Genomic DNA, 22315 nt, shown 5'->3' on the forward strand with positions numbered 1-22315 from the left:
GTTCGAAGTTACAATTCATACCCCAAGTGCTAAATATGAATTGTTTCAAAGTTACAAATTATACAGCTCCCCCCCAAAGGTCACTCACCCTTACAACTGACCAGAGACGCTGCAGCACACCCACTCATCTATTTTCCTCCATCTTGCCCGCTCAGGTCCTCAGAAGTCCCCCAGAACCCAGTATGTTGGTTTGCTTTGCCAATATGCTGGGTTCTATGCATTCCTTTCCATCCCCGCTCCCCTATCACCATTCACTTACTTACTTTTGGACGAGCTCAGATAGTCAGCAGAGAGAAGGCTTTTCCCTCACTGGGTCAAGTGGCATAATCAAGAAGAAGAAATCCAATCTCTTTTGTTTCCATGGGAATCCTTTCCCCCCCAGACAGCATAAACCACTATGATACCTTCTTAGCTCTGCCAGCGTAATCCTAGTGCTGGCAGGGCTAAGAAGAAATTGAAGTAGTAGGATTGGAATGGAAGCAAAACATCGGATTTCTTCTTCTTGATTATGTCACGTGGTCCAGTGAGGGAGGAGCCTTATCTATGCTGACTTCCTGAGCTCATAAAAAAGTAAGTAAGCGGTATGGAAGAGGCCTGTAAGTCTTTGGGGAAACCAAAGGTCAGGAGGCAGAGCATGGGGTATCTTAGAGGATGGAGAAGGCCTCATGGGAATGGTTGTGCCTGCACTAAGCCTCCCTCGGTTTCCTCCATCCCTGAGTCACCCCATGCTCTACCTACTGTAATAATTCATACATTTGTTTAACAAATGCATTGGGGAAAGCAGGGACAAGGAGGTCGTTAGTGCTGTATTTAATGTAGCCCCGACTTCTGACAATGGACAGGCTCTATTTCATAAGTGGAGGACTACCTGTATAAGTGCTAGTTATAATAACTTGTGTTGCTCAGGAACTGGGTATCTGAATTTCCAGATAGGCTCTAGCCAGCTCAAATGAGTAGAAAATGCTTGCTGAAAGATGTCTGCTATCAGACATGGCACTGCAGGAATCATAGACAAAGTTCTATAAAGTCCCTCTCTTTTGATAGAAGCTGTCTCCAGAAGCAATGGTATCTGTTACGATTTTGCAAATGTTCATTAATACCTGATTGTTTCATAACTCCTCAGAGTGATTTCAACAACTGTTTTATCTAAAGTTGTTACATTTTATGTAATATTTTAAAGATATTTTTGTGTTGGTGTATTATAGAATTGTATTGTTGATCTAACTGTACACTTCTTACAATGTGCCGATTGAAACATTATATAAACCAGTGGTGGGCTGCTCCCAGTTCGCACCAGTTTGCAAGAACCAGTAGTAAAAATTTTTAGTAATTCGGAGAACCAGTAATAACATTTGTTGGCCACGCCCCCAAACCGGTCCCCGGCCTGGTCGCAGCTCGCTTACCCTGCCCACCTCATGAGAGGTTGTTTGTTTGTTTGTTTGTTTTTACTTTTAAAAGCATTTTTTCTGCAACCACTTCAGCCGAAGAGGTTGTAGGAAAAAAAATCCCTTTAAAAGCCTCTGGCAATCCCAGCAGATTTGCCTGATCGTCAGAAATTTGTAAAACCATTTTTTTCTGCAACCTCTTGAGGTTGTAGAAAAATGCTTTTAAAAGTTTTTTTTTAAAAAATTGGCCCCGCCCACCCAGTCACATTAACCCCCAAGCCACGCCCACAAAATAAGCCATGCCCACAGAACCGGTAGTAAAAAAAATTTAGAACCACCCCTGGTATAAACATATAACAAAAGACACAATACTAACAGAAGGGTCCCCAACTGACGGTCTGCATTTAGAACCTAAAATATGTAGCAGTACATAACAAAGAAAATCAATCATATGCAAAAGATGACTTCTTACACTTCAAGGGCCAAGTAACATAATATGTCATGGTAGCACAGTGGTTAGAATGCAGTATTGCAGGCTAACTGCCCATTTCTGGGACTTCGATCCTGACTGGTCAAGACTGACTCAGTCACCCATCCTTCCAAGGTCGGTAAAATGAGGACTCAGATTGTAGAGCATCTGTAAATCATTGTGGAGCATATGTAACTGCTTTTTAATAGTGCATCCCTGTTAGAAAACATTGCTTCAGAAAATCAGTGTGAATGCAATTGGCATTTTTAAAGAAAGAAGGGATTCCATCAATTAGAAGATGTTTTAAATATAACCATTATAATGATTGAATTGTTTGTTTAATTACTTGATTTGATTTGTATAACTGCCCATCTCATTTTCATGACTCTGGGCAACTCACGTAATCAAAACAACCACACCAACATAAATCAAAATAAATCATTGTTACTTTTGTTTAGATTACATGCAGCAGATGGGAGGTCAAGCACATCTTTTTTTCTGGATAACAGTAGAAGGATACAGGGTTACAGCTCAGAAACAGCTGGAAGTATTGCTGAACCATCAGAAGGATGGAATGCATCAAACAACACAAACCAAAGGTCTATTAAGAACAGCTGCAGTTGGAATATATGAACAGTATTTATCAGAAAAGGTAAGAATTGATTCTTTTAAAACAAAAGGTACTTAAACTTTATTATAATCAGACTAACATAGAACACTTAATATAAAAAGTTTTTTAAAAATCATACAATATAATTAAGGTAGCATATACAGTAGTACTGTTACTCATTGTTAAATGGTTCCAGGAGGCGCAATGAGTGTCAAAAACAATGAGTACCAAATAAATTTTTCCCATAGGGAATAAAGTAGTGAGCTACAAGGCATCTGACACTGATAAGTTCTAGCTTGTGCACTGATTCCCAACAAACAGTAAGTACTGGGACAAAAATTTCACGTCAAAATGTGTTGAGTACCAAATTCAATGAGTTTCAAAACGGTTGAGTACGTAGGTACCACTCTAAAACTAATCAAAAGATAGTGAAGTCTCCTGTACTAGCCACTAAAATCATAATAATAAAAAGAATCACAGTTGGAAGAATATATTACAAGTAGTCCTCAACTTAAAATTGTTCATTTAGTGACTGAAGTTACAATGGCACTGAAAAAAGTAACATGATCGTTTTTCACACTTATGACTCTTGTAGCAAGCCCATATTCACAAATTGTCAAAATTTGGATGCTTGGCAGTTGACTCATATTTATAATGGTGGCAATGTCCCAGAGTCATGTGATAACATTTTCTACAACCAGAAAATTTTGTGATCTTCTCACAAAAAAGTCAATAGGGAAATTAACAACCCTGTTACTAAGGGCCTGGTGGCTCAGCAGACTGATAGCATTGTGATTAACACCAGCTGTCTGCAATTACTGTAAGTTCGAATCTCACCAGGCTCAAGGTTGACTCAGCCTTCCATCCTTTCTAAGGTAGGTAATTTGAGGACCCAGTTTGTGGGGGAAGTAAGCTGACTTTGTATAAATATACAAAAGTATGAAGGCTATTGCTTAACGCATTGTAAGATGCCCTGAGTCTCCGGAGAAGGGTGGCATATAACTCAAATTTTAAAAAAAAAACTGCAGTAATTCACTTAACAACTATGGCAAGAAAGGTTGTAAAATGGCACAAAACTCATAGTCCTAAATCAAGGAATAAATTTGTATGCAAACTAATCTTGAATGGAGATAAAATAGAACATATAAAATTACCCCGTATAATATATAGGGTACCCTATGTGCAGTATATCAGAATCTATAATAACTAGAAAGTACATAAAACAGTACAATCATGCATATTAAAACATCTGGCCTAAAATAGAAAACATACATCTGAAAAGCAATTAACTGCTGTATTAAAAAAAAATACAAAGGAGCTTAGGAAAAATATTACAAAGCTTAGAAAGAAAAATCAGTCTAAGGATTGTGAAGAAATCAGAAACTTCCTGTTCTTACATGCTGCCACACAAAATTTTGCCATATTATGTTATGGAAGATTTCTTGTCAGAAAATAGGAAATTATAGAAATGCCTGGGATGACCTAGAAAGTATACAAGCAGTAGTGTGATATAAGTACTTTCTACATGGTTATCGTATTGACAAGCAAGTTATACATGCTCATTTTTTCTACCTTCCATCTCCATTGGTTCACAATCATTCAGGATATCGGATTTTTTTAATATGAAGGGGGGGACACCACACCTTGCCAAGAATGAAGGTTGTCCTATGATACGAGTAAACTAAATGTAAAAGCTAGTTTTACCATATTTTAGGCACTCACATATACAAAGATGGCTTAGTAAAAAAAATTGTATTGTCACAACTGATAAATATCACCATAATAAATATTTCTATAATTAATGGAGAAGTCTTTTTGATATCTGTGTGCTGGATAACTGTATAATCGCCAAACATCCAGTTCATTTTTCAAAAAACTTTAAGATGCTTACTGTGAAAAATCCTGGAGAATTAATATATAAATAAATGGTTATTTCTATTTTTAGAATTGCCTTTATATTTGTTTTCATTCTTGTATATTCAAAAACTGAGTCAGAGAATTCCAGATCTTAAGAGTAAAGCTGTGGGTGTTTGAACTATATTTCTACTTCTTCTTATCTCAACCTCATATAATTATTTCAATTTATATGTCACTTGTAAATATTCTTTCCAATACCTCAAAATGAAATGCTATAATTTTTATGAATCACTTGAACTACTTGAGTTCTTTGCTTTTATTAAAATAACTGATACAGTTTTATAGTTCTCTAGCTTTATTGTATCTTTAATAATAAAGGTTGATTTTTAATTTTTACAAATAAATGAATGAAAATAAAAACTAAAATAATGTAATTCTGTATGGTAGGCTTCTCCAAGAATTAATATCGATGATCCATTAGTAGCGAAGCTGGAAGAAAAGTTGAATAATGAGGACCCAACACCTGAAATTTTTGATCAGATTCAAAGAAAGGTAAACTGTTTTATTCTCTTCTACTAAACTGACTGAATATCTGTCAATATTTATGACTTTTTGTTGATTTCTAGACTGAAATGTAGAATAATAATGCAAATACTTATTTCATTATTTTCATCTAAATGCACCTTTATACAACAAGGTGCTTTATGATTTAGATTATCTATTTTGCATAATATTAAGCTTTAATTTCATTAAGGTATATGAATTGATGCTGCAAGATGAAAGATTCTATCCTTCATTCAAACAGCATGCACTTTATGTACGAATGCTTGCTGAGCTAGATATGCTAAAGGATCCTAGTTTCAGAGGATCAGATGACGGTGAAGGGGGTAAGTTATCCACATCAGGTAGGCTTATACCTGTAAGTATAAATAAGTACCATATTTTTCGGAGTATAAGACGCACCGGAGTATAAGACACACCTTAGTTTTTTAGGAGGAAAATAGAGGGGGGGAGGAAATAGTCTGCCTAACAGTTATTCATCTGGCTAGCATCTTTAGCCTGGCCAGCTTCAGCACATTAGTTTGCTCACTGATTTTGTGGTTGGGGCTGAAAAACATCTTCTAAAGCACAGCTGATCATCGGAGGGAGCAGCAATTAGAAAAGCAGGCAAAACACAGGAGATCACATTGGGGCTGAAAAACAGCTTCAAAAGCACAGCTGATCGTCGTAGGGATCTCCAGTGACTAAAGCACAGAAGTGGTAAGAGAAGGCAGCAGCTGATCTAGGTAGCCATTTTGGGCACCACGCCTCACGTTTTCAGCCTCCAAACACATCGCATTTTTGGGCGATGATTGGGCAATCAGTGGCAATGTGCTTTGGCGATCTCCGCAGCCTTGAAGGGCTCTCAAATAGAGCATTTGGAGGCTGGAAACGCAACACGCAGAGCCCAAAAACACAAGCCATTGTCAGTGGCAATCTCTACAGCCAGGAAGAGGACACGCAGAGGCCGGCGGGTAGGCAGGGTTACATTCGGAGTATAAGACACACCCAAATTTTCAGTCTCTTTTAGGAGAGAAAAAAGTGTGTCTTATACTCCGAAAAATATAGTAGGCAGAAAGTAAGTAATTTTTCCTCATCAGATAATATTTATTTTTTTTTTTTTGCAAAGAGGCTTATGTAGATGCACTAAAAATAATTTGGGGAAATTTTGCACACATCTACATATAAGAATTGGGGATATTCCATTTTTTGCATACTTTGGCTGCTTTGTTGCTGTTCCATTGCAAATTTCCACAGTAACAGATAGTGTGAAGCTTTGATTCTGAAAAAGTGTTTCATATTCCACAGGTGTGAATTTGCTAGTCGTTAAAGGAATATGACTATTTTCATACTTCTACAAAAACCTGAAAAAACATGTTCCTTCTTTAAGAATAACTTTTAGGAGTAAAATTAAATATGGCCTTTTTTTAAGCTTATGCAGAAACTCTTACTGTATAACACTCTTGTCTCTTTAATCCTTACATTAAATGTACTTCTAGTGTTATAAACAAAATATATGCTTGGCTACCTCCTAGTGGCCTATGTTGACAATAGCATAAATTTTCATTTCAATTTTAGCAGTCAACAGTGCTAAGGATTCCCTGCTAGTAATTAATTTAATTTGTTTCAACTTATTTAAAATAATACCGTGTTTCCCCGAAAATAAGACCCTGTCGTATATTTTTTTGAACCCCGAAATAAGCGCTTGGCCTTATTTTCGGGGAGGTCTTATTATTTTGGGGCACGTGGAGCAAGATGGGGCTTCTCTTGCCATCTTACCTGATTTCCAGCTCTGCGTTTAAATATTTTCAGGGAGGGCTTATTTTCGGGGGGAGGCTTATTTTAGCGCATGTGCTCAAAAGCCCGATTATTATCAGGGGATGTCTTATTTTCAGGAAAACAGGGTAGATGGATGGATATTTCACTATTTCTTTTTAAATTTTATAATTATTGTGACTTCAGAGTTATAATACCTTGGCTTTTTCTTTCTTTATAATGATCTTAAATTGTAATAATGTTTAGTTCCTAGTATGTTAAATAGTAAGATTATCCATTATAGAGAAATTTATATTTTTAAACACAATAGGGAGAAATCATAATATCTTTAAAAACAGGAGAAAAAAGTGTGATTAAAAGCAATATCATAAGTGAGGTGTTATAATACTTTGTATCTAGGCAGTGTCCTAAAATTCACCTCTCAGTTCAAGCTTTCCATTTCTTATCACTCATTATTTAATATGCGGTAAAATAAACGGATTTAGGGTGAAAAAAACATGGTGATTAACTAGTTAATATTTTAATGTATTAACCAGTTAATCACTATCATTTTTTCATACTGAAACCAAGTATTTTAGTGTGTACATAATTTTAAATTCATGGTTCAATGTGTATTTCCATTGTATGGCTTTTTATTTAAAAAAATGTTCTCTTTACACAGAATCATTTAATGGATCTCCTACAGGCAGCATTAATTTGGTAGGTGTGTTTTTCAACATTAAAGAAGTTCAAAATATTGTTTATTTAAGACAAGAGCAACCAGTGAAATAATAACGATACTATAAAGAAAATTTTACGATTTTTAAAAAGCCAGCGTATTCTCTTGATGTTTGTTTAAAGAAGTGAAAGTATGTATGTATGTATAAAAGTGAGAAAAAGGGCCAAGTTTGATTTGATCTGTTTGGTCATCCTAGTCATCATATACCAGAAAGAATGATTATCAGTAAAAATATTTGTTGTTGTTAGTTGCAAAGTCATGTCTGACTCATCGTGACCCTATGGACAACATTCCTCCAGGTCTTCCTGTCCTCTACCATCCTCTGGAGTCCATTTAAGCTCACGCTGACTGCTTTAGTGATTCCATCCAGCCACCACATTCTCTGTCATCCCCGTCTTCTTTTGCCCTCAATCTTTCCCAGCATTAGGCTCTTCTTCAGTGAGTCCTTCCTTCTCATTAGGTGGCCAAAGTATTTGAGTTTCATCTTCAGGATCTGGCCTTCTAAAGAGCAGTCAGGTTTGATCTCCTCTAGGACTGACAGGTTTGATCGCCTCACAGGAGTCTTCTCCAGCACCATAGATAAAAGGCCTCAATTCTTTGGCGCTCAGCCTTTCTTATGGTCCAACTTTCACAGTCATACATTGCAACTGGAAAAACCATAGTCTTGACTATGATTTTTGACTTTTGTTAGTAGGGTGATGTCTCTGCATTTTAGTTTGCTGCCTAGATTTGCCATAGCTTTCCTCCCCAGGAGCAAGTGTCTTTTTATTTCTTGGCTGCAGTCCCCATCTGGAAAGCCCAGGAAAATAAAATCTGTCACTACCTCCATTTCTTCCCCATCTATTTGCAGGAATTGAGAAGGCCAGATGCCATGATCTTAGTTTTCTTGATGTTGCGTTTCAAGCCAACTTTTTCACTCTCCTTCTTCACCTGCATCAAGAGGCTCTTTAGTTCCTCTTCACTTTCTACCATTAGAGTAGTATCATCTGCATATCTGAGGTTGTTGATATTTCTCCCAGCAATCTTAATTCCAACTTTTGATTCATCTAGCCCTGCCTTTCTCATGATGTGCTCTTCATATAAATTAAATAGGCAGGGTGACAGTATATAGCCTTACCGGACTCCTTTCCCAATTTTGAATCAATCAGTGGTTCCGTGTCCAGTTTTCACTGTTGCTTCTTGACCCGCATATAGGTTTCTCAAGAGACAAATAAGATGGTCTGGTACTCCCATCTCTTTAAGAACTTGTCACAATTTGTTGTAAATCCACACAACCAAAGGCTTTAGCATACTCAATGAAGCAGTAGTAGATGTTTTTCTAGAATGCCCTAGCTTTCTCAATGATCCAGCGTATGTTGGCAATTTGATCTCTAGTTCCTCTGCCTCTGCAAAATCCTGCCTGTACTTCTGGTAGTTCTCGATCCACATACTTCAGCAGTAGGGTTTTAAGCATAAATTTACTAGCATGTGAAATGACTGCAGTGGTGTGATAGTTTGGACATTCTTTGGCATTGTCTTTCTTTGGAATTGGAGTTTTCCAAATTTGCTGGCAAATTGAGTGTAGCACTTCTACTACATCGTCTTTTAAGATTTTGAATAGCTCAGCTGGTATACCGTCACTTCCACTAGCTTTGTTGTTGCTCAGATTTTCTAAGGCCCATTTGACTTCACATTCTAGGATGTCTGGCTCAAGCTCAGTGACCACCCCATCTTGGTTATCAGGGATGTTAAGTTTGTTCTTGTATAATTCTTCTGTGTAATTTTGCCACCTCTTCTTAGTCTCTTCTGCCTCTGTTAGGTCCCTGCCATTTTGGTTCTTTATCATGCCCATTTTTACATGAAATGTTCCTTTCATATCTCCAATTTTTTTGAAGAGATCTCTGGTTCTCCCTATTCTACTGTTTTCTTCTATTTCTTTGCACTGTTCATTTAAGAAGGCTTTCTTATCTCTTCTAGATATTCTCTGGAATTCTGCATCCAGTTGGGTGTATCTTTCTCTTTCTCCCTTGCCCTTCTCTTCCCTTCTTTCCTCAGCTATTTGCAAAGCTTCCTCCAACAGCCATTTTGCTTTCTTGCGTTTCTTTTTCTTTTGAATGGTTTTAGTTGCTACCTCTTATTCAATGTTGCGAACCTCTATCCATAGTTCTTCAGGCACTCTGTCTATCAGATCTAATTCCTTAAATCTATTTGTCACCTCTACTGTATATTCATTAGGGATATGATTTAGTTTATACCTAAGTGGTCTAGTGCTTTTCCCTACTTTCTTCAATTTAAGCCTAAATTTGCAACGAGAATCTTATAATCTGAACCACAGTCAACTCCTGGTCTTGTTTTTACTGACTGTATAGAGCTTCTCCATATTTGGCTGCAGATGACATAGTCAATCTGATTTCTGTGTGGACCGTATGGTAATGTCCATGTGTAGAGTCGTCTCTTGGGTTGTTGAAAAAGACTGTTTGCTATGACCATCTTATTATCTTGACAGAATTCTATCAGCCTGTGCCCTGCTTCATTTTGTACTCCAATGCCAAACTTGCCTGTTATTCCGGTTATTTTTTGGCTTCCTGTTTTAGCATTCCAATCCCCATGATGATAAGGACATCATTTTTTGGTATTAATCCTATAAGGTGTTGTAGGGCTTCATAGAACCAGTCAATTTCATCCTCTTCAGCACCAGTTGTTGGGGCATAGACTTGGACTACTGTGATATTGAATGGTTTGCCTTGGATTCGAACTGAGATCATTCTGTCATTTTGGGGATGGTATCCTAGTATTGCTTTTCCTACTCTTTTATTGACTATGAAAGCTACTCCATTTCTTCTGAGGGATTCTTGCCCGCAGTAGTATACCTGATGGTCATCTGAATTAAATTCACCCATTCCTGTCCATTTTAGTTCGCTAATTCCTAAAATGTCTATGTTCAGTCTTGTCATCTCTTGTTTGACCACATCCAGCTTGCCTTGATTCATGGATCTTACATTCCAGTTTCCTATGGAGAATAGATCTTTACAGCATTGGATTTTCTTTTCACCACCAGATACATCCACAGCTGAGTGTCCTTTCGGCTTTGGCCCAGTCGTTTCACTCTTTCTGGTGCTACTAGTGCTAGCCCTCTGCTCTCCCCCAGTAGCATATTGGACACCTTCTGACCTGAGGGGCTCATCTTCCAGCATCATATCTTTTTTCCTTTTGGTATTGTACATGGGTTTTCATGACAAAGATACTGGAGTGGATTGCCATTTCCTTCTCCAGTGGATCATGTTTTGTCAGAGCTCTCTGCTATGACCTGTCCATCTTGGGTGGCCCTGCACAGAATAGCTCATAGCATCAGTGAGCTGCGCAAGCTCCTTCGCCACAAGACAGTAATCCATGAAGGGGGTAAAAGAATTACTTTTCAATTATCTGTTCTGTGTCACTTTTTCAAAAATCCCTGAGTCTTAAACAGGTGAAGCACTTTTGCAAGTTCTCTGCACAAAAAAGTGGCAGATAATATATTTTAATTAGAACTTCGAACTTTAATATTTTTCATTATGACATTGATAAAGTAAATCATGAGCAAATAAAAGTTAAGAATATAGTTTTGTTTTTGAGACTATTTTATTTTAAAAGTAGTTAAGTAGCTGGTTACAAGAAAAACATGCGGTTAAAGGCAATAGAACAAAACATACATAGCAATATTTTAAAATCTAACAGTATCAGAAAAGTAAAAAGCATCAGGTAAAACTGATGCAAAGGTAAAACTCACAACAACATTAACAAATTCTCAGAAATCTTGGGAGAATAAAAATGTCTTTGTTTAACATTAGAAAATAGAAATGGTAGTACTGGGTATACCTAATTCAAAAGAAATTCCAAAGTTAAAAGACTGCATTGAAAAACAATACCTTACCATTTGTGCAATAATATTTCTGGAATATAAATAATTACTGTTGCTTTTCTTTCACCCACTAGTCACTGGATGATCTTTCAAATGTGTCTGCTGATGAGTTGATACAGCTACATGCATGCATTTCAGATACTGGTGAGTTTAGCATTGGTATTTGTGTTTTTATGAAAGGTAAAGTAACTAACTGATTAACCTTTTAATTATTTGTTTAATATAATTTTATCCATTATCATCATTTGTTTTCATGGTGTTATTATGCAGAAAATTCAAGAAGAAAGACATTAGATATTTAAGATTAATTTTCCATTTACATCCAGTAAAAATGCCTGTCTTATTATCCTTTTTCATGTATCATTTGAGATACATGATTTCATATCTGTGGGTCTTTCATTCTCTGAACATGTTTTTTTTTTCACTTGTGATATTTTTTCTTTCATTCAATCAATCATTCTATAAAACCAAATAAAGAATTAACATCAATTATATTGGAATATGGTAAAGATACAAGCACAATATGCATTGCTGTCCAAATTATGCATCCTGCTAACATCTTATATTTATCACTTCAGTGCTCTATCACCTTTCAGTACAGTATAGGTAATCTTCAAGGTACGACAGATCTTTTAATGATCATTCAAAATTTCAATATACCTTCCAAAAACTACATAACAACTCTGTTTCAAAATTATGAATTCTACAGAAGTCACCCAGTCATTTGCTCTTATAGAATAGAATTCTATTCTATTCTATAGAATTCTTAACTTTGCAGAAATGCTGCAGCATGCGCACATATCTATCCCCCCACCATCCTGCCCTGCCAGGTCCCCAAAGGTACTGGGCTTTGCCTTATACCATTGAAAACAGGAGATAGGTGGTGTCATATCTCTCCCTCTCTGTCAGTCTTAAAGTGATGGCCTATGATCCCTGGTCCTTTCTGTCCACATTATGGTTTGAAAGTGGGATCAAAGAAGCCATTACATTAAGATTGAACAGCCCTCTCTCAACAGAGGGGGAGGGATATGACATAACTTATCCCCTGATTACAACATAGTCCTTTCAGCAGTTCCAAGAAGGATCCACACCCATTTGCACTAATCAGATGACCCTGAGGGCATAGATAAACCTTCAGTGACTCTCAGAAAGAGTGCTAACTACCAAATGATTGCAAGGAATATAAACCCTTCCATTCTCCACCATTCAGTCAGAACTGAAGAAGCTTCTTGGATGAGAAGTGAAATGTCTTTAAAAGAAAACAAAGTCCAGTTGCCTTTTGAAAGCACCTTTGGGTCAATCTACTGCAGTTTCCTAACTTGACTAATTTTGTGCAAGAGATCTTGCACAATCTTAAATATGGCCAGAAAAAGTTGACCTTCTATTATGACCAGTACAATACAATACAATACAATACAATACAATACAATACAATACAATACAATACAATACAATACAATACAATACAATACAATACAATACAATACAATACAATACAATACAATACAATACAATACAATACAATACAATACAATACAATACAATACAATACACAACACAACACAACACAACAGAATACAATACTTTATTGGCAAAGTGTGATTGGACACACAAGGAATTTGTCTTTGGTGCATATGCTCTCAGTGTACATAAAAAGATAAGATACATTTGTTAAGAATCATAAGATATAACACTTAATGGTACAAATAAGCAATCAAATCATACTAGGAAACAATATAAATCGTAAGAACATAAATATCATTAATTCAGTTACCCTTAATTAAAACTACCTATCTTTTATAGATGAAGTATAACATGAACATCTAATTTATTTGAATAAAAAAGTAATTTCTATTTTCATCTCTCAGATGAGGAATGAGGGTTAAGTTCCAGAAATTTATATAAGCTTTTTCTTGTAACAGTAAATAATATATACATATAATACCCATCACATCATTTCCTTTTGAGATAAATAGGAAAAAAATAGAATAACATGAAGAAGAATTTCATGCAGCTTGCATGTCCATATTGATTTGACTTCTCTCATTTTCAACAGCTTTTCATTTCATGTTTCTTCCACTATTTCCATCTTTCTTTTCGTCTATCCATTATTGTTTGTTTTAATTGATAGTCTATGCTGATTATGACCCATATACTATGGCAGGAGTCTGTAATGACCATGGGAGGACATATGCATTATATACTATAACTGTTCAACGTCGAACTGCGACTGCTAATGATGAATGGAAAACATATCGCCGCTACAGTGATTTCCATGACTTCCATATGAGAATTACTGAACAGGTAATTTGAAATTATTTTGGTTTGTTTACTTTTTGAGAAAAACATTGATTAATTGAAATTAGCAATGGATAAATTTCATTTTGCTTGTTTGAAATCAACTGATTTTGGCTTATTTTATTCTTAAAACCATTCCACAGTATCCTGATTACACATTGAAACGGGTGTAAGCTAATTGGAACCTGATGAAATTTGCATACCAGACTTTCTGGTTCCAAACTTCAATTATGTTATTAATTTTTTTTATCTTTTATAACCTGTGTACATTGACTTCTTGCAGATATATTTTTTACAAATAATTGCTTAATGTTTCTTAATTGCATTACATTAATATTGACTCAATATGTATTTTTTTTATTGAAAAGTTTTTTAAAAATTTACACATATTTTCCCCTCCCTTCTCCCCCCTCCTTCCCCAACCCTCCCCCCCCCCGGACTTCCCAGAGCAAATACAGGGTATAGCATTTAACAAACATAAAAAAAAAACATACGCTAACTATCTATAGATTTTTCTCCCTCATGCACTTTAACTCCCCTTGTTCATATCTAAATATAACTAAACCAATTATTGCTTGAAAGTAATCAATCCAACTTCGTTCTTGTCCGTTCTTCAATAATAAGCAAGTCTTCTTTCTTCCAGTATTACACAATCAGAGCCCAGTTACAATTAACCATCACATCTCGAACCCTTACATATATTAACACATTAACAAAATATTTTAACCAATCACAAATAAAATATATTGTAAAAACCTTATTTTTACTTTTTACCCCATAAATTTATATTGATTCTTCCTGGAAACATTCCTTACTTAATAGCTTTGCATAAACTTGTTCATCTTATTCTCTACAAATCCACTACATATAATCAAATACCATCTTCACCATTTAATATCTATAAAAAATATTGTATAAACCTTCCCTCAACCCTTGCACCACTTATATTTTCCTTATAACCCACAAGTTTATTTTTATTCTTCAACAAAACATTCTTTAATATAGCATTAATGTAATTTAAAACAAAGTATAAAGATTTAAGTAATATCCTTCTTCTAATCCATAAACTTATATTAAATGATCTACACTGTCCATAACTTTTACATCTACAATATTTTTCTTTTAACCCATCAGCTTATATAAATTCTTCAACAAAGCATTCCTTGAAATATACTTCAAGACAAAAGTGAAAGTTTGGTCAGTGGCCCATAACAATTCAAGCATAACATTACTTAATATAACTTTTCAGAACAAATCATGTCCCTAAATATAAGTAAATCATTCATTTTCACTATAATATAACTTTTTAAAACAAATCATATCCCTAAATACAGGTATAGTCATTCATTTTCACTATTACTATCCTCCCCAACAAGGAGGGTTATAATTTTTCCATCTTTCCATTTTTCCATTTTTCCATCTGACTTTTTTGCGAACCTTCTTCTTCAGTCTTATTCCTCCGCCTTCTTTTATTTTTATAAATTCTTGAATTTTCAACTGAAGTTGCTGTACCTTACAATCTTGTTCTCTTCGCAAAATAGTTCCTTTCAGTAAACACACCTCTTTAACTGCGATTGAGAGTCCATTTTTGTAAAAAAGTTGTAAAGTTCCACTTTGAATCCTCCTCCTTATATTAGAAATTCCAACACCTCCTGACAATTTTACAGTTGACTGTATCAAAGCCTCTGGAGAAATCTCTCTCAGTATTTCCTGGTTACACTCCTTCAAACCTCTCAGCCTTTTCTTCTTAATTTGAAAAACATCCATTCCATTTTCCAAAGGCACATTAAACTGGATTGTTTCTCCCACCTCTTCATTCAGCAGCTCACTATTATTTGGCATCTGAAATACCGATACAGTATCTTCACTTGTATCTTTGTTGCGAATTTGAGTAAAATCCTTCTTGAAAAACCCTTCCATTCTTTTTACTAACGCGGAGGCAAATGATTCTAAAGTTTCTTTAAAAAGATCCGCAATCAGTATTTGTGTATTTACTGATGTATATAATGGTAAGCCTTCATCACTTTCAAAAAAGCTAGCCATTTTTTTTCTTCCCGATAAAACTTTCACTTTATACTTTTCCAGCAACTAAATCAATTATTCCAATCCTTAAGTGGTACAAGTCATTTTTTAGAAATAATTTTTAGATCCTTCTCCTTTTAAGATAAAATCCTCTTCTTTTAAACAGGGGCTTTCAACACAACATAATACTTTGTATCTCACTTTCACTTCTTCACGCCCCGTTAGAATCAAATGCCATCTTACTTTCCTTTTCTCCCATAGAAATTCAGAGGGAAGTGATAGACTTTTCAGAATTAAAGTTTAATACTTGCAATTTTAGTTTCTCCTGTATTTGCTCTGCCAGCTTTCAAGTCCAAAATCTTTTTTAAAATTGAGTTGCTGGGGTGGTCACAGCGGTCTAGTTCTGCTTGAAGCAGAAATATCCCAGGTCCGGAGCAATGATGGGCTTTCCGGGGAGCTCTCACCCTTTAAGCCCCAGATTTAAAAACAAACCTGGGGCTCTTGGGGAGCTCTACCCACACCCGTCGGCTCTCTTTCCCCCCTTCTCCCAGGGGGAAAGTTTTCAAGCCACTAGACAGCTGATTTCTCTGTTCTAGCGGCTCTAACGGAATCCCGGGGCTGGCGCTCGCAAAGGAGTGTCTTTCGGCACCGGCGGAGCCACCGGAAGTCCAATATTGACTCAATATTGAAAGTTGACACAACTAAATGTTCCTACGTGTAGAAAAACTTGTTAGCATATATGAAAAAAAGAGAACGTAAACTGGGCAACGTCTCTTCTTCTTGATAGCTAATTTAGATACTGAGAAAATTTATACTGATGTGTTGTTACTCAAATCTATACCTTCAATCTAGAGAGTTTGAGTCCAGAGACTGGTGATTGTAAATTCTAAGTGTAGTCACCGATGTAAACATAATGTTTTATCATAGTTAATTCTAGTAAACAAGGAAAGCAGCCTAAGAGATTGGGAGAAGACATACCAGCTGAGTAGACAAGTACTTTAATCATGGTTAAGAAAGTAGCAGTGTGGAATCTTTGTTGGTTATGACATGTGCTTATTTATTAAATGTAAATGCCACCTAGCTCTCAGCAACTCTGTGTGGTGATGTCTTTATGAAATTAATCAGTAGTACTTTCTTTTGCTGAAATGCTACAATATGTGTGCGTGTTTAGAATGAACTGCCACATCTATCTTTTTTAGTTTGAAAACCTAGGAAATTTATTGAAGCTTCCTGGTAAAAAAACATTCAATAATATGGATAGAGATTTTTTAGAAAAAAGGAAGAAAGATTTAAATTCATACTTACAGGTATGTTCTCATATTCAGATTCTTAATTAAAGATGAGTATATTTTTTTTAATTTCCCCCATTTCTAGGAAAATGCAGTAAAAGTTATAGGTAATTTAGGATAGCATGCTTTGGTATTACATAAATATAATTATGTAAATATTTTAAAAATACCTCAGGTCTCATTTAATGTCCACTCATTAAATGTGGCTGAAGTTATGATAGTACTTCAGGGTATTTGCATACACTCTTATGGTTGTGGGCATTGGTTGTGGCCATTGCAATGTCCCCAACAATCATATGATCACAATTTGGTTGCCCTGCAACCAGATCACAATTATAATATTGCAGTATCCCTTGGTCATTTGACTGCCATTTGAGACTTTCACTGCCAGCTTCCAACAAAGTCAATAGGGAAGATGGCTGGAGATCACAAGTGGTGATCACTTGATCATGAAATCCTGCAGCTACCTGGGATTTGCCTAATAGCAGCAAGTCAGACTGCCAGAACTGTCATGATGTTGTATCTTCAGTCATGTTACTTAGCAGTGGAGTTCCTGTTAGCACAACATCATTGGTAAAGACCACCTGTTTGGCTGTTGGGAGACTGGTACATTAAATGAGTTCACTTCCATATGGAATCAAACCATACTTCTCATTCCGAGCTAATTGTCCTAAAATTAATGTGGAATGTGCAGCTTTGACCATGGGGAGCTGGTGGGATGGCTAAAATTGTTCAATAATAATTCAGTAATACACTCCACTTGGGTAGGATTTTGGGCAATACAGTATTGGTACTTTAAATTCATTTAAATATATGTATATTTGCATTGTTTTAATTTCAAACCAAAATATTCATCTTTCTAAATGTAATTTGCATGTTTTACTTATTAGCTTTTGTTAACACCCGAAGTGATGAAAGCTTATCCGACTTTAGCACACTATGTATATGATTTCTTGGAAAATAAGGCATACAATAAAGAGAAAGGAGATTTTGCTCGGAAGGTAAGATGTATGTAATATAATTTAGCAATAGGAACTTTGTGAAGAATAAATCATTTAGTCTGTTTTCATTTCATCAAAACTCTATGACATAGCCCTTTAACCAATATAATGCAGTTAATGTATGAATTTGTTAGTTTGTATAAATACAGACTACAAATAAGATTTTGGAATAGAACTATTGATTTATTCTCAGAGAACCAATTTCAATATAGAACCTTTGTAGTGAGAACATTTTCTTTTGAATATTTCTTTGAACATGTAGAAGGTGCAGTTTATTCTAAAATTTATTCTAAAATGTAGCGTTTTTAAACATGTTAAGATTTCTGTCCTTTGATCTACATTTAAATCTTCTGATCATTTCAGGCATCACTTGCTTTATAGTTTCCATTTGCCTGCTCTAAAGAGAGAATGCATGTCTCCCGCTGAAATTGCTTTCTGAGGCTGTGCAACATCAAAGAATCAAAGCACAGTTTTTTCTTCTCATACAGCCCTTGTCAAAACTGATCATTCAGCAGTTAGGGTAAAAGTAAATTCCTTTGCAGACTTTTTCCGCAGGTATCTTTTTTTTGTTTGTTTGTTTGTTTTTTGCTATGGCCATTCTTTTTAATAAATATTTTAAATTTAATTGAAGAGTTAATTAATAGCAGTTCTAAAAAATATTTCAATAACAGTAGCTTCCAATAAGCTGAGTTGTTTGGTTCTTCTTAAAACCTTTATGGAATTAAGCAATAAAATTGGTGTTGTGTTATCTACACTGATTTTATTTGTTGGATAAGAAAAGAACAATAATTTCTTTAAGATTAAGATGAGGACTATGCCTTGCAAAATTTTCCTATGTCTTCCAAAATGGTAAGCTTCTGTTTGAAATTGTAACAAAAGCAATATTTTTAAAAAAATCATTGCAGATATTTCACAAATTTCATATATATGATGTTTCAGTTAGTTTTATTATATCCGTTAAAGGATGTTTAAAGTAGTTAGCTGTATAAGGCATCAAATCACACTAAAATTTAATAAATCAGCAACTTTTTAAGCATCAACATTTTTGCACAAATAAGAACAATAAAAGGGCTTTTCTAAAGTTATGTGCCCTAATTGTAATATCTCTATTTCTTGTCTTTAGCTAAATTAACTCAAAAAGGTAGCAACATTCACAGCAAAGATTCCATATGAGAAGCACATATGGGAAAAGTGTTTCAAATGTTCTACTTGGCTTCTTGAAGTTTGATAAATGCAAGTTGACACATAAAATAATTTTGGAGATTAAAAGATAAACATTGTATTTTCCTAAATTATGAGGCTGTATTCCCTTTAATTTTACAGTCACTTAATGTATTTGAATCAATTGTAGTTTTTGGACAGTCACTGGCAGCCTACTTAGACCTCACTGCAATAACTGAACTAAATTACATGTATTTATTTGGCTTAATTGTCCCAGGAAAAGAAGCATATAATGAATCATCTCATCAAAAATAAAGTAATATACTCCACAAAATTTTTGAAAACTAGATCTAAATCTTCTTCCAAAGTGTAAATGGCTATCTTTAATGTGTATTTTATGCTGTATTTCATACTGTATTTTTCAAGCTTGATATATCCTTCTTGCAAGTACTTGCATACAGGTAGTCCTCAACTTGTCACCACAATTGGGACTGGAATTTTGTCATTGAGTGAAGCAGTTATTAAGTGAGATATCATGTGACTGCTCATGTGATTTCTTTGCTTAACCATAATCTCAGCATTCCCAATTGTAGTCGTTAAGCAATTATGCAATTCATTAAACTGATGGAGTCGCAGGTAAGGAGAACAGGGAGTTGCAAGGGATGGGGGAAAACTTAGGAGGCTCTATTCAGGAGCTGAAAATGTTTGCTGTCAAAATGCAAGCAGTCCCCGAATGAAGAGAAACAGTGTCTTGGATGTGGCCCACCTAGGGCCTTCCAGGGCCTCCCCACACACCTAGCACACTGCGCTCCTTCCTTTACTGCACTGACTGTTCTCTAATTGGATTTCAGCTCCCTTTCATCTGTATCTATATGAAAAAAATGTTTTGCAATGGCCAGAAGCACTTTACAGGTCACCTTCTCCGAGACCATTATAATTCTGAACTGTTGTTAAACAAATTGTTGGAAGTCAGGACTACCTGTGTACAACATGCTTCCATTTATCTTAACTACTATACTATGTCTTGTTCCCAAGCTGTATGGTTATAAACTCTTATTCCTGTTGTCTAGACTACTGTAACTAATATATTTTACATTTGGAAATGTGGTCACTCTTTTCCATATTGAAGTGGCAGAGTAATTTCATAAATGAACAGATGAAGGGAATCAGTGGGTTCTAGATATTTAAAAATGAAATACAGAACTGAACAGAATACATGCAGATAAATGAATAATATGCTTTATTATAAACATCAGATAATTCAAACATTAGCATTCTGATTTAATAGTATTCTGAAAAATTCAGCTGATATCATAACACATAGCATAGAATCTGCTTACTTGAAGGACCACCTGTCTCCAATAACATCCAACCAATTCTATTTTGCAGGGTTGGTGCACTATGATTCCTTTAATTAAACAATGTCATTTATCGAGACCTTGGAAGCATACCTCCTCTGTAGCAGTCCCTTCCCTCTGGAAGGAGACTCCAAGGCTTCTCCCAATATCTGGATGGCCTCCAATTTGCTGTTGTTTAGAAAATCCATGAAAACAGAATGGGAGAGAGAGAGAGAGAGATCCCTTGCTTTATCACATTTGCTATCTCTTAACTTCATCTTTTATCTTTTATTGATTTTATTGTAATTTCTTTATTTGATTGTTAAGAGTTGCCTGAAGTTGTTGAGAATTGGGCAACATAAAAGTTTAATTATTCATTGCATATCAGCCCGATGTTAAGATTGGATTTCACATTTTTATCCTCATATTGAATCCTTCCCAAGAATCTAGAATAGGCAGATGATATTGTTATATGTACAACAATGTGAAATCACAGCTGTCACTTCTTTAGCTGACATGGACCTTCATATGCATCAAGTTCTTCCCCAGAACCTAGGATGTAGAAATGTATCAGTCTAAAATACATGCGAATCTAAGCATCCAATTCAAATACTCCTTTTGTAATTGCTAGATGGAAATTTTGTTAATGCACAAATTTTCTAAGTGGTGTCCAATTATTATTATTTTTGATTATCATATTATGGACATCCTGTATGAGAGATAAAACAGGCAATGGCAAACATTGAGGAGTTAATTCTGAAATTATAATTTGCTTTCCTCCTTACTAGCGTTTTCTATATAGATCTGTCATTACTTACTACTACATGGATATCCTCTTACAGGATCTCAAAGTAAAATATGCATATAGTACAGCATTTGCCTGAATTAAATTTTTCCTTATCCCAATAGTTGTTGTCTAATAGGCTAATAAGCTTTTATGGTTCACTCATTGGTTTCCAACTATTTGGCATCAGTTGAAGAATTTTGCTTAGTAGCATAGCAAAACCCACATTTTGCCCTAAGAAATTTTCTGTCAGAATGTAGATTTGGGAATTGAATACAGGATTGGATAAAGGACAAAAAAAATATCTATCTGATGTAGTAATGCTCACTATGAGTATGTGATTAGGATGTCTTATATTCAAAATAATTGAATATGAATGCTTTATATTTATACCATGTATTATTTTTACTAATGATTTTGTGTTACTAGTCTCCAAAATAGTGTGATGTTTTCCAACATGCATTATTGGATGACTGTAATCATGTCCTCATAGATTTCTGCAAGCGTGGTAAATGTTTTCCTCTTCAGGTGGACACATTTGTAAATCCACTGCGTAACTCTATGAGAAATGTTTCAAATGCTGTCAAGTCCATCCCTGACAGCTTCACAGAGGGGATGACAAAAATGTCAGACAACATGGGCAAAATATCAGAAAGATTGGGACAAGATATAAAGCAATCATTTTTCAAGGTAAGAATGTACTAAATAAGACAACACAGTTTGTACTGTTTTGGGTTACTTTGATTAAACAAATAAGAACAGAGCAGGCAAAAAGTTGAATATGTTAATTATTGGTAAAACACTAGTAAAATATTTTATTTGAGGGCTGAAAATATATTAAAGTATGCTGAAAAGAAGGAGGTCTGAAGATCAGAGCTGTTTTTGAATTTATTCTAAAATAGAAGATGCAACTGGGAAATCTATTAAGAAATTCAGAGGAAATCTGCTGTAGGCACATAATGGTCTACCATATTTACATTAATTTTTTAGTTGTCTGATGTTCTGTACGATACCTGAGTTCATACATTAAACATTTATTTGAAAAATGGTAGCTTATTAATAATAGAGAACACTAATTTAGAATTTACTTGTATTATCATTTCTTAATAATAAATAATAAAAGTAAATCCCAAATTAGTGTTTTCTACCCCTAATAACCAATCTTTTTTCTTTAAAATAATTACAAAGTTA

General features: G+C 35.0%; 1 protein-coding gene across 16 annotated transcripts in view; it reads left to right on the forward strand.

Annotated features, from left to right (window-relative positions):
* SNX13 (sorting nexin 13) overlaps positions 1-22315 on the forward strand; it is a 161033-nt gene that overhangs the window by 118374 nt on the left and 20344 nt on the right. For 8 of the 16 annotated variants that reach the window (XR_015734022.1, XR_015734023.1, XM_034402021.3 and 5 more), the window contains 9 exons: positions 2313-2506; positions 4769-4873; positions 5076-5208; positions 7299-7336; positions 11307-11376; positions 13364-13536; positions 16752-16859; positions 17732-17842; positions 21653-21814. Coding sequence is in view for 14 of the 16 variants with exons in the window: in XM_034402021.3 (XP_034257912.1) it covers positions 2313-2506; positions 4769-4873; positions 5076-5208; positions 7299-7336; positions 11307-11376; positions 13364-13536; positions 16752-16859; positions 17732-17842; positions 21653-21814 (1094 nt within the window). In the remaining 2 variants the exon portion in view is untranslated. The remainder of the gene's footprint in view (positions 1-2312; positions 2507-4768; positions 4874-5075; positions 5209-7298; positions 7337-11306; positions 11377-13363; positions 13537-16751; positions 16860-17731; positions 17843-21652; positions 21815-22315) is intronic. The other 8 variants (XM_087892706.1, XM_034402022.3, XM_087892712.1 and 5 more) reach the window with 4 other exon arrangements.

This window comes from Pantherophis guttatus, chromosome 4 (assembly GCF_059756535.1).
Source record: "Pantherophis guttatus breed Tessera chromosome 4, ASM5975653v1, whole genome shotgun sequence".
Lineage (NCBI taxonomy): Eukaryota > Metazoa > Chordata > Lepidosauria > Squamata > Colubridae > Pantherophis > Pantherophis guttatus.